Raw genomic sequence first — 14,222 nt, forward strand, 5'->3', positions numbered from 1 at the left:
CCTGATTCTCATTTTATGGATTTGAAGCAGTGATAAATGTAGAGGTGTACTTACTTTTTTCCATGTGGCAAATGTGTATTTTTGTTAATTTAGATTATGAGACTGAATACACCTTGTCAATTGTGTGTGTTATTTGTTAAAGTAATATGGGCTTTATCTGTAGACACTGTTTGTACAAAAGTCTAATGTTTTGCTTTTTGAATACGTTGAAAAAGCCAACAAATTCCATAGAGTGTACTTACATTTTCACATGACTGTATATTAATCTCATTGTCTTGCATGGGAAAGATTATACTTCCAGGTTACATCCAGAACCCTAACTTTGAGCAGATTTGAGAATGATGTATACTTCCTATTGTTTTTTTTTTTTTTTTTGTTCTCTCTGCTATGAACAAACAGAACATCTATGCCCCCTTGTGGCAAGCTGCACCAACTGTAATAGTATGTGGTTTCTATTTTTGCTGACATTTGTACCCTTCTTCCCATTTTGATGGTGGTGTCTTAAATAGATGAGTTTCACCACCATTCAGGGAGAAAGGAAATAAAGAAACTGCATCATGCAGTTATGGCTTAGCAACATACCTAGACTTCTGTAGCTAGAAGAGGATGCAGTCGCGTGGTAGACCAATAAAACATTGTGCTGATATTTTGCAGGTAGGACTCACCAGCTCAGAGTACATTGCAGTGTAATTGGACACCCTATTGTTGGTGACTTCACCTACAGCCTGAAAACTGACTGCTCACCATACCGTATGATGCTGCATGCCTACTTCTTGCGTATCCCAGTGGAGGATGAGCCAATTGAAGTCATTGCCTGTGATCCCTTTGTGACCTCTGTAGATGAAAAGTGGGTCCCTCAGCAGACCGTACAGGAGGTGGACAGTGTTTTCTTGAAGTTGAAGGAGCAGGGACTACAGAGGGAGTTGTCACTTCAGAGGGTTCAAGATGCAGCCTGTGGCAAACATAAAGATACTGGCCATGAGGTTATCCCTGAGACTGAGGAGCAGAGCTTATTGTATACTCAGTGGCTTGCTAATTGGAGTCTGGACTGAGTCACCCACAAAGCAGAACTGTAAAGGGCAGAACCTTTTTTCACAGGTATGAGATATCTTGGGCTTACTTCTGTCTAGGAACTAAAGCCTCATCAGTCTGCAGTACTACCTGTTATTACAGCATTTGTGATCAAATGGATTCCAGCTTCCTGGTTTTACAACGTGCTTCTGCCATGTAGGAATATTATCTGCAAAACCCACTGAAAGATTATAATTTGCATTTCCTTTGCCAGATTTATCTTCTCCATACTGCAGCCATTAGATGTAGATGACTGTGTTTTTTGCTTGCTTATACAGTAGGCATCTGACTTTTAATTAAAATATATATTTTAGCATTGTTTAATAAATAAACATCAGAAATGACAAGCAAATCAGTAATTGTAAATACTCTGGATTCCAGACGTAGACTACAATCTGACTTCACAAATTAAATCCACCTTGCTTGAACGTGCAGCTTGCAAAATGGTTCAAGAGGCAAACCACAAGGTAGTCAGGTGCATCATTTTCCAGTATCAAGGGCTGCCGCTTTCATGCAAGTATATAATATATTGAACAAACCTATTTAACAGTCTATAAACTTCTGGATCTCTGAAGGTATTACCTCATGGCACTATGCATGCTCATTACATGCTGACTACTGCATTAATTTCCCAACTCTGTTTAGCCAACTTTCTAGAGTTGAGCCACTATTTGGTGTCATGTGACGAGTCCAATACTCCGCCCACTCTTTTTAGTCCTGCGGTAACGTCATCAGTTCCGTGTCAACACGGAAACGGCGGTATGGATGAGTGACAGCCGAGCGTTAAACATAATACATTCCGGAGACAAGAAGACCCGCTGAAATGTGTGACAGAGATGAAGAATTTGCGATTGCACTTGCCGAGGACGCTTCTTCTGCTAGGGCTATGCGTCGTGCAGGTGAGAATCCTGCTTATTGCGAATGGTAGGAGCGCACGTGGGAGGTTTTTGTCGATTATACTAGTTGAAAGCGTGCGACTTGTAATGAGAACATAAACCACGATACTCTGCTGAGTCACTTGGCTGTCGACTAGCATTAAATGTGTGGATCGTAGGCGTCGCGATTGTGTCGTCCGCTGGGGGTCCCTGTCACCTTACGCTTATCGCGCGCAGGTACACCAAATCTGTTTTCCGCCCACCCTGGTTGCTAACCAACATCGGTGCACCCCGGAAGGCAGAATCCACCAGAAAAGGGCTTTTTACGCCAGTCGTGCTTTATTTTTATGATATACGATGTCTGAATACAACTTTTAAAATATAAGAGAACTGTTTATTTAGTACTCCCGCTTTTTAAAACACATAGTTTTCATTTTTTCATGTAAAGGTTTGAATTTCCGTCTTTCACTGATGATCAGTTGTTTTCTATCAATGTATTTTACAAATGACAGGGATTTCCGAGAGTCTCCATTACATCTCCAAATGGCTAAGCTCTGCTGGGGCCAGTAGGGCAGTGCCGCATCTACCTGGAACAGGTGTGGGAGGAGTCGCCTTAGGTTTCTAAACGCTTTACAGTATTTAGTGGATGAGCCAGTATAACCGACATCACGTCACTGCCAAGGCACAAAGCAGCAGGTGGAGGCACATTTTCACCTGATTACATTGCACTTACTTGTTTCCCATATTCCACTCACAACAGTTCCTCATACCTCCCTTGGCACAGTGCCCCCTTTGTGCCTCACTCAAAGTGGATACAGCGTCCTCCCTTTCTCATTTTTTTTGGCTTATTGACCTGTCGTATTACATTGTTGCTTTAGCCCAGCACATTTTACCTTCCACATACTAGCTACAACTACCTAATTTTTTTACTGCTCTAGACTGTAAAGCCATTTTCACTTTTAGGACCCTGCAGTAAAGACTTTGTTTTATTGATACCAGGTTGTTTTTTTTTTTTTAGTGTTATGGCGGTCATTCAGTTACTCATCCGGAGACCTTGTTGTTTGTGTCCACTCTGGATGGGAATTTCCATGCAGTCAGTAAGATTACTGGAAACATCAAATGGACGCTGAAGGAGGGTAAGCAAAAGCATTGGTTGATGTCAGGCCCCAAATGGGCACAGTTAATTGAATCATATGTATTCTAGACCAATGAGACTTAATGTATGCAGTTGTGGTGGGCTGCTTGTGCTTAAGAGTAGCTGGGAGCAGGTGGTGCTTAATGGATTGAGTTTTTTTTTAAGTTTTGCTGCTTTAATGTGTGTAGCTAGTCTGGTTTCAATAGTGCATAATAGGTTAGGTTCATGTGGGTGGAGCTGCTATGGGTGGTACTATATCAATTATAACTCATGTCAATTCAGCTTACAGTGCTTAATATGTGTACAGCTCGGTGTTGCATAATGATTGCAGCTGGATTCGGTTTCAACAGTTGTATGGATGGATGAAATCTAACATTAAAGGATGCAGCTGTATTGTATAAGGGCACTCAAAAATATTGTGACATTTTCTATACTTCAGTCTACCTTGGCAGGATAAGAGTGGAACCTATTCTGGGCGTAATTTGAAATGTCCTGCTTGCTGCTAGGGGTGTGGCTATGAGTGGGCTGGAGCATGGCTATTGGTGGATGGGGAATCAGGTGTGCCCACCCAATGAAAAAAATCAGTAAAGAACAAAATTGTAGGGTTTTTTTTTTTCTTCTTCTTCTGGTGTGGAAGGAGTTGGTGGTTAAAATTGTATTTGCAAATGTCTGGATTTCTCAAAATGTCATATGTAGGAAAATGTTTGGGAGCAAAGACAGTTTACTGGAGTAGGGAAGAAGCATTTCTATGAGAAGATAATAAAATGGTTTTTGCCTCTCGCCAGTGCAAGACTATTGAAGTTGATAGAGATTCTGTAGACAACTGTGGAGTGCAGCAAAAACGACATTATAATATGAGCATGTTCATATAATTTTACAATAAATTAACAGCAACAAAACAGTTGTGTTGCAAAGCGTTTTGGGCAGCCCTTGTGTTCAAAGAATTCAGTTCAATATGATTTATAGTATCAAATGGGCATAACTTAAGTAGGTTCTGCTAGATCAGACAATACTGTGTCTAATTCATGTTGCTGGACAAGATTTGCTAATGCTAACTGGGTGCACCAGCTTGGACCAATGGATACAGCTGATCTTGACATACAGTAATAGATGCAGTTTGATCACTTTTGAAAGTGCTTGGTCAGTGCAGGAGAGGACCTAGTGGAACTCTGCAGCACCTAATAAATGTAAGTGAGTGAAGTGTACCATGTATAATTGTGGTTTTGCTGTGTTTGATTAGTGTACTTGGGTGGAGCTGTACTGTGCTTAATAGGAACAATAGAGAGCAGCTTATAGTTCATAATGGATGGGCTGGGCTGTGTTTAGTTTTGCTTAAATAGGAAAACTGAATAGACCTGTATTACAAGTGGGGTCCTGCTATGCCTAATGGATGTTACTTGGTGGGTTGGTTAGCATATTGAGTTTTCACACTTGCAAACCATCATTTCTGAACTCTTCCATTCTGATATTTCAGACCCAGTGATCCAGGTGCCGGAATATATTGCCCAGTAAGTAGGCCATACTGAAATGCATTCCCTGTGGATCTACTTTATCTGCGCCAAAAAACTGTCTGACTTTCTGTTCTGTTTGTCATTTAAGGCCAGGATTCCTGCCAGATCCTATTGATGGCAGCCTATATGTTCTTGGGGGAAGGAACAAAGAAGGCTTAATGGTGAGTGCATTCACTGACTGATTGAACACTAGACTAAAAATTCAAATCTCACTCCGTACTTTTATATACAGAAACTCCCATTCAGCATCCCAAAGCTGGTTCAGTCATCACCATGCCGTGGATCTGAGGGAGTCCTGTACACAGGTGAGACATGGCACGGTGAATATTTGCAAGCTTATTTGATGTCGGCCATGGGCGTTACTTAATTGAGGTATCTGTATTTTTGAGAAACAGGAAAAAAACTGGACACTTGGTTTTTAGTGGATCCCAAGACAGGCGAGAAACAGACCACCTTAACCACTGAGTCTTCTGACAGCATTTGCCCATCAGTCCCACTCCTGTACATTGGACGTTCAGGTGAGAGACAATGATTTACAGTTAAACAACGTGGTGCAGAAGTAATACACTGTGCATCTACTACAGTGTCAGGTTTCCTTTTTCCTTTTTTCTTTTTTTTTTTTGCAGAGTATGTAATCAGTATGTATGACACCAAGAGTCGTGAGCTTCTGTGGAATGTCACCTACAATGAGTACTCTTCATTGCCGATTGAAGACCAAGTAGAGTATAGTGAGTAAAACAGTAAACACTACTGGCCATGTATGCGTCATAGAAACCTGATTACAGTCTCTATGACTCGTGTTTCTACAGAAATGGCACACTTTGCTTCAAGTGGTGATGGCGTACTGGTTACATTAGACCGAAACACAGGAAAAGTTCTCTGGAGACAAAATTTCGGTTCACCAGTAGTGAGCCTGTACATTTGGCAACAAGACAGCCTGCGCAGAATCCACCACATGAATGTCGCCATGGAGACGTTGCGATATCTGACATTCCACTCTCAAGATATCCACATGATGCAGTGGAGTCACCCCTCTACAAAGGAGCAGACTACTAGCAGGACACAACTATTGTAAGTCCACTAAGAGCTGGTCGGTATTTGTGTAGGAGGCTTGAAACAGTAATGCGTGAAGTTCACATTCTGATACTGCTTGTCTGATTCCTGCAGCCCTTCTCTGTATGTTGGTAAATTTGCCAGCAGTTTCTACGCATCCACTTCTCTTGTCCATGAAGGAGTAGTCATGGTGGTAAGTATTGCATGCTTCTAGTGGGGACATCTTCTTGAATTCAGCATAACAAGAAATTTGTTCTTCTGCAGCCACGTGGCCTTATTCTTGCTCGAATTGATGGTCCAACAACTAAAGAGGTAACTATGCGAGAGAGTGGAGGGTGTGAGATCACCCCCAGCACAAATGTCAAATACCCAGAAGGTAGCTCCACCAGTGTCATCCACAATCATTGGCTTTTAATAGGTATATCTGCTAAAATGTATATGGAGTTTATTGAATCTTACACATGCCACAGGTATAGAAGTTATTCCTCATGTTCTGGTTTTCAGGTCACCATGAGCTACCTCCAGTGGCTCACACAACAGTCCTGCGTACATTCCCTGCAGGCATGAAGAAGGACAGCGAGGTGGTCATCCCACCAAAGGAAGAAAAAACAATGTTGGATGATGTAAGTTTATTTACCAGCATGGCTCTATTGGTACATTAAGTCTTTTTTTGTGGCAAATGTGTTACATTTCCTTTCATACAGTTCATTGAATTACATGACAGCACAGTTCAGAGTCCCCCTGGTGAAGAAGAGAGATCTTTGCTGCCACTCACACAGAGTACTATTGTCATTACTGCGGTGATGACACTTCTTGCTGGCTGCGGCATTTTTATAATTGCCTATCCCAAAGTGAGTTAGTTAACATATCTAGAATCCTCTGGAGACCTGTCTGGTATGTAACTTCCTGACCAATGTCCTGTCTTTAGCGAGCCCAGCTTGCTACCACTCCAGAAGAGCAAGTTCCATCCAGGATCGTGAAAGCTACAGAAACAGCAACACAGACCACACTGAAAAGATTGTCCAACAACAACCACCAGGATCATTCTTCCAAGAACGGGCAAATTCAGCCAGTCAGAAACAGGACAGGTAGCACAGGGAGTGAAGAAATTGTCGTTGGGAAGATTTCCTTCAATTTAAAAGAGGTACTTGGCAGAGGAGCAGGAGGCACCTGTGTGTTCAGGTACCCTTTCTGTTTTACATATATTCAGATTTTGAACGATACATGTGTAATAAGTCCATCTTTCTTTACAGGGGGCAATTTGATGACCGCCATGTAGCCATTAAGCGCATCCTGCCTGAAACAGTTGGAGTAGCAGAGCGGGAGGTACAGTTGCTTCGAGAATTAGACCAGCACCCCAATGTTATTCGCTACTTCTGTACTGAAAGGGATGAACAATTTTATTATGTTGCAACAGAGCTCTGTGCAACCACTTTGCAGGAGGTGAGGTGAGGCAGGTTGGGCTAGGTTAAATTGGGGCCTAGTTATCAGAATCCTAACATTTAGTTATGTTTGTAGTACATTGAAGGTACAAGAAGTGAAGATTGTGACCTGGACTCTGTCACCATTCTACATCAGACGGCTTCTGGCCTGTGTCACTTGCACTCCCTAAATATTGGTGAGAAATATATCCTCCCACATGCTCCCATCCTTATTTACTACTAATGACTCATCAGGTTTCTTCCTTCTTTAGTACACAGGGATCTGAAACCCCGGAACATATTGATTTCCCAGCCCAATGCTCTTGGAAAGGTGCGGGTGGTCATTTCTGATTTTGGACTGTGTAAGAAGCTGCCGCCCGGTAGTCACAGTTTTAGCCTGCGCTCTGGAATTCCAGGAACTGAAGGCTGGATTGCCCCTGAGATCCTGCTTGACAAGCGTAAGAATAATCCGGTAAGTATATTGCCTTTTACATTAGATGTGGATTGTTGCTGAAATGAATGAGAGATTATAAAACTGTTGTGCATTTTCTGCCAGACATATGCTGTAGATATCTTCTCAGCTGGCTGTATGTTCTACTATGTTGTTTCACGAGGCCATCATCCTTTTGGAGAAGCACTACAGCGGCAGGCTAACATCTTGTCTGGCACATACATGCTGGACCAACTGTTGGATAACCTGCAAGGTGAGAAAAGCAACATTTTGAAAAATGTTTGAAGTGATTTTTAAAATCAGTTTAAAAATTGCTAAAAAATTCTCTCCTTTATCACACTCAATGCCACTTTTTTTCTCATAATAAATGTTTCAGAAGACTTGCTTTCCAGACACTTGATTGAACAGATGATCAGCAGTGACCCTCAGCTGCGACCATCTAGTGAAGGTGTTCTGAAGCACCCATTTTTCTGGAGTCGTGCTAAACAGTTGCAGTTTTTTCAGGTGAGTTCAACTCATACAGTAGTTGTATCATAAAATACAACTTTGAATAATTTCTTCATGTATTTTGTGTTCTAGGATGTGAGTGATCGCATTGAGAAGGAGCCAGCTGAAGGCCTATTAGTGGGCCAACTTGAGTCTGGAGCTAGAGGGGTGGTCAGAACCAACTGGAGGATGTACATTTCACCACCACTACAAAAAGGTAAAACAGAAAAAAAATTGAAGTAATTGATGCTAGTTCAGCTTGTGTATAAACTGTTGTTAGTTATGCCCGTCACTGGTTTAGTAGTTTAGCTTTTGTCCATCCCCACAGATCTGCAAAAGTTCAGGAGTTACAAGGGAAACTCTGTGCGAGACCTGCTGAGAGCAATGAGGAATAAGGTGGGAATTTGTGTATTTAATGTCCTGGAGACATTGGGCTTAGCGTGGTTGTTGCTGCATCCCAGCAATAACAAATTACCTATTCTTGAACCTGGTCTCATTTAACCAGTCACTCCAGGATATTGTTATCAATGGTTCATTGAATAAAATGTATTGAGCACAAAACTGATAGACTAAATTGGTGTTTTTTGGTTTCAGGGCTTTGCCTTGGAAAAATTTCAGAAAAAAAAAAAAAAGCATTTAATGGATTTTTTTTTGTCTCACATCCATGTCATACAACATTGAAACCCACTATAAAGGTGAAGCTTTGTGCCATTCTCACATCACTTTAAAATTTGGATGGATTTTCCAGTTGGCTTGTAGATTGTTGCCAAATTTCAGTTATCATATACCAAATGTTACAAAACAAGGCACACACACTATATTTTTATATACTGTGTGTGTGTGTGTATGTGTATGTATATATATATATACACACACACACAGAGTATATAAAAATATATATAGTGTGTGTGTGTGTGTGTTGTATATATATATAAATAAATGAGAGAGAACCTTTTGTAGCTATAATTTACCCAGCACCCCATTATAAACTCCAGGTTAAATTTAAGATGGACTCCCTCCTCTAATCCTGAAAGTAGAGTTGCATTTCCTTTGTATGACTGTTAAATGGTACTTTTTTTCCAGCATAGTCCTCCTACCAACATGTAACATTGTCTTCTTTCCTGCAGAAGCATCATTTTCTGGAGCTGCCCCCAGATGTACAGGAGACCCTTGGAGAAGTGCCCGATGGCTTTGTTCAGTACTTCACATCTCGTTTCCCTCAGCTTCTCTTGCATACATACAAGGCTTTAGGAACTTGTGCCTCAGAGAGCCTTTTTCACCCTTACTATCCACCTTAATGAGTTACAGCGATACAAGACTAGACTTTTATGCAATTTAACTGAGAAAATGCTTTTTTATATAAAAATCAGAGTGACAGGCCAAATTAACTTTGTGCTGTAAATATGTGTATTAAAGTTGTGAATAAACCAGTGCCTTCTTATTCCTGATAAGCAGCTCTGTCATGAATGAAGTAAAATTCCTCTTCAATGCCGTTAAAAAGGAAGTTAAATGTAACCATACCCCAATCATTTGAACAGACAACATAATATTTAAACAATCTTTATTCACAACATAAAAAAGACATATTGGAAATTGATAGTTAAGGGTTTCAGTTTACATAAACTTATTTACAAATGACACTCCAGCCACTACCTCAGGCACGTTCGACAGGAGGCTTCCGGCCAGAAACAGACTTTGATGCCTGCAGCTTTTCCACCATATTAGATGCGTAGCGTAACCGGCTGGCCAATTCCTTACAGCATCCGTGTTCTTCAATCAGGCTCAGTTTGTAGGTACGGAACTCTCGTTTCTCATCAATGTATGAAACGGCAGACATTAGGGGACACAGGATGATCTTTGTGTGGTCCTTCATGGAGAGGAGTGAACCAACAGTAAGTACAAATAGGCAGAGTATAGTGGACAGTTGTAACTAAAAGGCAAACCTCTTACCTGGAAGAAGTTAATCTGTACAGTGCCATTGCTGAGATGTAGAACGATGGCACTCTTCGTCCTAAACCAATGATGCAAGAAAGGCAAGCGTGCAAGTTCATCCCCATCGCGAGGTGTAATATTAGCACCAGCCTTCAGTAAGTGTTCACTCATGTAGTTACGGAAGTACTTCAACAGAGTAATCTAAAAAAAAAGGAAAAAAAAAAAAAGATTGCATACATTCAGGGTGGCACAGTGGCGACACTACAGCCTTGCAGGAAGACCACCATGGTCCGCATGGGGGTGCTCCCTGCGAGGACTTTGCATGTTCTTCCAGTATCTTTCTGGGTTTCCTCCCCCTTTCAAAAGACATGCACTTTGGAACCGAAAACCCTAGATTGGCCCGAGAGTGTGTTCACCCGATGGTGGACTGGCACCTTGGCCCTGATGCTTGCTGACAGAGACTCCACCCCAAAACTGCTCAGAATTCAGTGGGCATAGAAAAGGGTTTGGCATACAAAGCGACAGGCCACGGCTGCCCCAAATATCAGACAACGTACTTTTTTGTTAAGGGCCGGAGGGTACGAACGTAAACTCATGTAAGACTCGGTGGTGTTACGCTCTATGTACTGAAGGCTATCTCCATCTTCATACATGATCAGCCTGGTCGAGTCATTAAAAAGAACACCAACACTATTGTCACACAACTGGTACCCTGCAAGGCCAAAAAGAAGAGGGTTATAGAGCGAGCCAAGTACAAGTAAACCCACACAATCTCCACATTTGGCAATAACTCACCCAGGCCATACTTGTCGGAATAATCGACCCATTTGCTGATCCAAAAAATTGGAATACAAGCAGGGTCCTCCGCTTCCTCTGAATACAAAAATTGTACAATGACAGAACAAATCAGTTAAACTGGTTTAAAGTTCACCACCAGCCCATTTATAAAAAACAAATCCTCCTTAAACAAACAGTTTGTGATTAGCAGATCACAGCTTACCTTGCCGAATAACTACTCTCTCTGAGGGTTTTGAAGCATTCACACTGTTTAACTGTGCCAGAAGTTCTGCGAGGTAGCCATCATTTGAGTCCACCATCTCTCTGCAACCAAGTGTCAAAGTGGATTTCAAAACACTGACACTGGAACTGCTACACCACTAGGGCTCAAACTAGGCAAAGCCTCACTCACCTCTGCTGCACCTCTTCCTTTTCCGCAGGGGTTGTTACTTTATCCATGGGACTTTCCGGATCTAGAAGAAAAGGACATGCAACCTGGTCAGATTGTTCTTTGGTCCCTGTTGCAAGCAAACACACAGTAAGGCATCTTAAGATGCAGGGCATCCAGAAGCAACAAATACAGAGGTCACATTCTTAAGCCTTTGCAATCATCTTCTGTTTTAAATAAAAAATAAAATACCTACACATAAACACAACTTTGAACTTTCATCAGACTCTACCTTTGTTCAGCGCAGTGAGTGGCTTTCTTGTGCTTGCATCAATCATACTTGGTGCAATGGAAAAGCGTGGCGGCACAGTCAGACAGGTGGTAGGAAGCCTCTGTGGGATGTACCCAGATGTGAAGAATTCATCATCAAGTAGATCTGCAATGGTTGGCCGGGTTGTTGGATCACTGCGAAGCATCCTGCCAATTAAAGCTGCGGCTACTGGGTTAATGTGCTAAGGAAGAAAATGGAGGAACAAAATTAAAAGCGCACAGAGGAGGACCACAAAGGCTTCAGACAAGATTTTGCAGCCAACTGTAGACATGGCATTGACAGCATGTCAGAAAAACCTGAAAATTGCTCCAGGGTGCTGTACAATGGCTGACCCTGCACTCTGACCCCCAAAGGTCACATGAAGAGACAATTTTCCCACAGGAATTAATAAAGTAATATATTTTTAAAAAATGCATGAAACACTATGGATGGAAGCACTCATGTTAAGAACTTTTGTAGTTCCCTCAGACTCAAGTTGTTTGGAACTTAGAAACCTTATCACTAGGATGTTAAAGTGAATGTCCTCGATGCCAGCAGATTTTTTTTTTTAATTTGTTTTACACAAACTCACTCACTTTAGGAATAATATAGTCATTTTTCTTAATGCGAATGTAGGTTTCCTTCAGGCATGATGTTTCAAAAGGAGGCTTCCCAACCAGCAAAGTGTACCTAAAAAGTGTAAAGACACCAAGTAATTGAAAGGAACTCCCTGTAATATACCATTAACAAAAATATTAGATAGATAAAACTCACAGAATGCACCCAAGGGACCAGATATCCACTTCGAAGCTGTGCCCTTTCTTGCACAGAACCTCGGGAGCGATGTAATTGGGTGTCCCACATAGAGTCCTCTTTCTCTCCCCGTCGTACTCTATTTTGGTAGCCAAACCAAAATCACCTAAAAGGAAAATATGTTACCGTCTGTTGTGTATTTGTAGGTTTAGTAACAAGTTAAAAATTTATAAACAGGCATATCAATTTCCTATAGAATGTTAGTGGGTGGGATTTTAGAAGGAAAAAGGAAGTTTATAAAAAAAGTATTTTGGTCTTTTACCGAGGAGAACCCAATGAGAAACTGACACGATTTTACAGTTATTAAAACTCTTTAAGAATCAATGTCTATGTGTCGTCAATCGATATTATAGCGTCACCGTGTCAGACGTTTCAAGCTTTGTCGAAATACATCACGCATTCTATACATACGAGAACTCCCATGTTATGCGGAATTATAAAGGCATGTGAGCAAGAGAGCAGCTTTGCTCTTGAGACGGAATTGATAGATCAACTCACCAACTTTGACTTCCATTTCATCATTGAGAAACAGGTTGCCCAGTTTGAGGTCCCTGTGAATCACTCGGTTATTATGGAGATACTGGCATCCCAGAATTGTTTGTTTCATGTAGTAACGCGCTTCGGGAAGCGTTACAGCTTTCCTCCTCTTGTGCAATTCCAGCAATGACTGTACAGATAAAATATATATGTGGGAAGGAGAAAAGAAAAGTGATTAAAGTACAATAGAAAGCGGTTGCCAACTGACACGCTCGATACCGATACAGATCAATACTGTGTAAAGGTTCCTAAATTAACAGAAGGCTCGCATGTATTAGGATGAAGGTGTAGTTGTGCCCCAAGAGCCTGTAATCTAGTACTCTGGTACACAAATCCCACCGCAATATAGTTTACACAATAAGTGTTAAAAATGTACTTCACTGCCGGACACAGAACCCACCCGGTAAACCACATCGGATTAAAGGAAGCGTTTTAGCTCAGACTTTGAGTGACCCAAAGTAGCCGGAGTCCTGTCACAACGCTGAGTATATACGTGAGGACAGACTGACCAGGGTTCTCAAACGTCCCAGTACTCCAAATTCAAAAGCTAATTGGTCTAAACTGAAAAGTTAGCGTCAGGTTTGCGAAACGTGCGGACAAAAGAGGGCGCTCGGGGCAGAAATCTGTCACCTCACAAGAAAGCAGAGCCACTCGCCGGCCTAAACACGAATCCCTAGCGTCCCAAAGCCTCACTCACCCGTCTCCTACAGATCTCCAGCACAACGAACACGAAGTCATCGTCCTCGAAAAATCCGTGGAAGCCAACAACGTGCTGGTGGCTCAGACTGCGGTGAATTGTGATCTCCATCGTCATCTTTTCTCTCTGATGGGGCTTGAGCAGCATTGATTTGGGAACCACTTTACCAGCGAAAACCTCTTTAGTGTCCATGTCCGTGATCTCGTAGCACTTTGCAAAACCTCCCTTCCCCAGAAATCTGCCTCGCAGATAGCGTTTCTTGGTCCGGGGATCCACCAGAATGTCCGGAATTTCTTTTAGGGGAGCCGTTTTGGCAGGGTCCAGTGTGACAGCCGCTTTCACAGGTTTAACTGATACAGTTGCCATATTTCGTTAAGAGAACCAAAACAACCAGCTAAACGTGTTACTGTCTGCAGACTCCAGGGAGATGTTCTCCACACACAGCGGAGAGAAACGACAAGGAAACCCGATTTAAGCTTCTACTCGGAGTACATATATTAGTTTCTATTCAGCCCGTTAAGTTCAGTCTGAATGTGAAATCGTATCTCCACTGCTAGGATTCCTTCAGGTTTTACGATTCGCGTTCTCTCCAAACCCTCTTCCACTCCCGAAGCACTCGATCACTCTCTGAAGCTTGCCGTTCAAATTAAAAGCGCTGTTCGTTAAAAGCAGATTGGCATCTTCTGATTGGCCTAAATAATTCAAACCTCGCCCTTCCCTCTCGCACAGCACCACGGGAACCGTCTGTTTAAATGGCCAGTTAGC

General features: G+C 42.0%; 2 protein-coding genes across 3 annotated transcripts; one reads left to right on the forward strand and one right to left on the reverse strand.

Moving 5' to 3' along the window:
• Positions 1–857: 857 nt before the first annotated feature.
• ern2 (endoplasmic reticulum to nucleus signaling 2) lies at positions 858–9,451 on the forward strand. 2 transcript variants are annotated; one of them, XM_039775869.1, is made up of 21 exons: positions 858–1,098; positions 2,965–3,082; positions 4,556–4,589; positions 4,681–4,753; positions 4,825–4,897; positions 4,988–5,110; positions 5,219–5,320; positions 5,402–5,663; positions 5,760–5,838; positions 5,910–6,063; positions 6,150–6,268; positions 6,350–6,496; positions 6,574–6,827; positions 6,899–7,088; positions 7,164–7,263; positions 7,339–7,538; positions 7,623–7,770; positions 7,894–8,021; positions 8,097–8,220; positions 8,332–8,399; positions 9,131–9,451. In XM_039775869.1, exons 1-21 carry the CDS (start codon positions 946–948, stop codon positions 9,299–9,301), a joined length of 2,820 nt encoding a protein of 939 aa, XP_039631803.1. In that variant the 5' UTR covers positions 858–945; the 3' UTR covers positions 9,302–9,451. The 2 variants fall into 2 exon arrangements, with proteins under 2 accessions (XP_039631803.1, XP_039631804.1); XM_039775870.1 differs by having other exon boundaries at positions 7,897–8,021.
• Positions 9,452–9,547: 96 nt separating this feature from the next.
• Positions 9,548–14,125, reverse strand: plk1 (polo-like kinase 1 (Drosophila)). The gene is made up of 11 exons (XM_039775874.1): positions 13,458–14,125; positions 12,722–12,890; positions 12,185–12,329; positions 12,007–12,100; positions 11,393–11,612; positions 11,125–11,185; positions 10,936–11,036; positions 10,731–10,808; positions 10,493–10,647; positions 9,954–10,136; positions 9,548–9,870 (listed from the first exon to the last, which is right to left on the reverse strand). Exons 1-11 carry the CDS (start codon positions 13,821–13,823, stop codon positions 9,658–9,660), a joined length of 1,785 nt encoding a protein of 594 aa, XP_039631808.1. The 5' UTR covers positions 13,824–14,125; the 3' UTR covers positions 9,548–9,657.
• Between the last annotated feature and the right edge of the window lie 97 nt (positions 14,126–14,222).

This window comes from Polypterus senegalus, chromosome 13 (genome assembly GCF_016835505.1).
Source record: "Polypterus senegalus isolate Bchr_013 chromosome 13, ASM1683550v1, whole genome shotgun sequence".
Lineage (NCBI taxonomy): Eukaryota > Metazoa > Chordata > Cladistia > Polypteriformes > Polypteridae > Polypterus > Polypterus senegalus.

Coding starts and splice junctions, on each gene's coding strand:
- ern2 (XM_039775869.1), top strand. CDS start 946: ATGCAGCCTGTGGCAAACATAAAGATACTGGCCATGAGGTTATCCCTG. Junction 6,828..6,898: donor GGAGGCACCTGTGTGTTCAG/GTACCCTTTCTG, acceptor CTTTCTTTACAG/GGGGCAATTTGATGACCGCC. Junction 8,022..8,096: donor AACAGTTGCAGTTTTTTCAG/GTGAGTTCAACT, acceptor TTTGTGTTCTAG/GATGTGAGTGATCGCATTGA.
- plk1 (XM_039775874.1), bottom strand. CDS start 13,823: ATGGCAACTGTATCAGTTAAACCTGTGAAAGCGGCTGTCACACTGGAC. Junction 12,330..12,721: donor TGAAATGGAAGTCAAAGTTG/GTGAGTTGATCT, acceptor TTTTCCTTTTAG/GTGATTTTGGTTTGGCTACC. Junction 11,186..11,392: donor ACTCACTGCGCTGAACAAAG/GTAGAGTCTGAT, acceptor CTTTTCTTCTAG/ATCCGGAAAGTCCCATGGAT.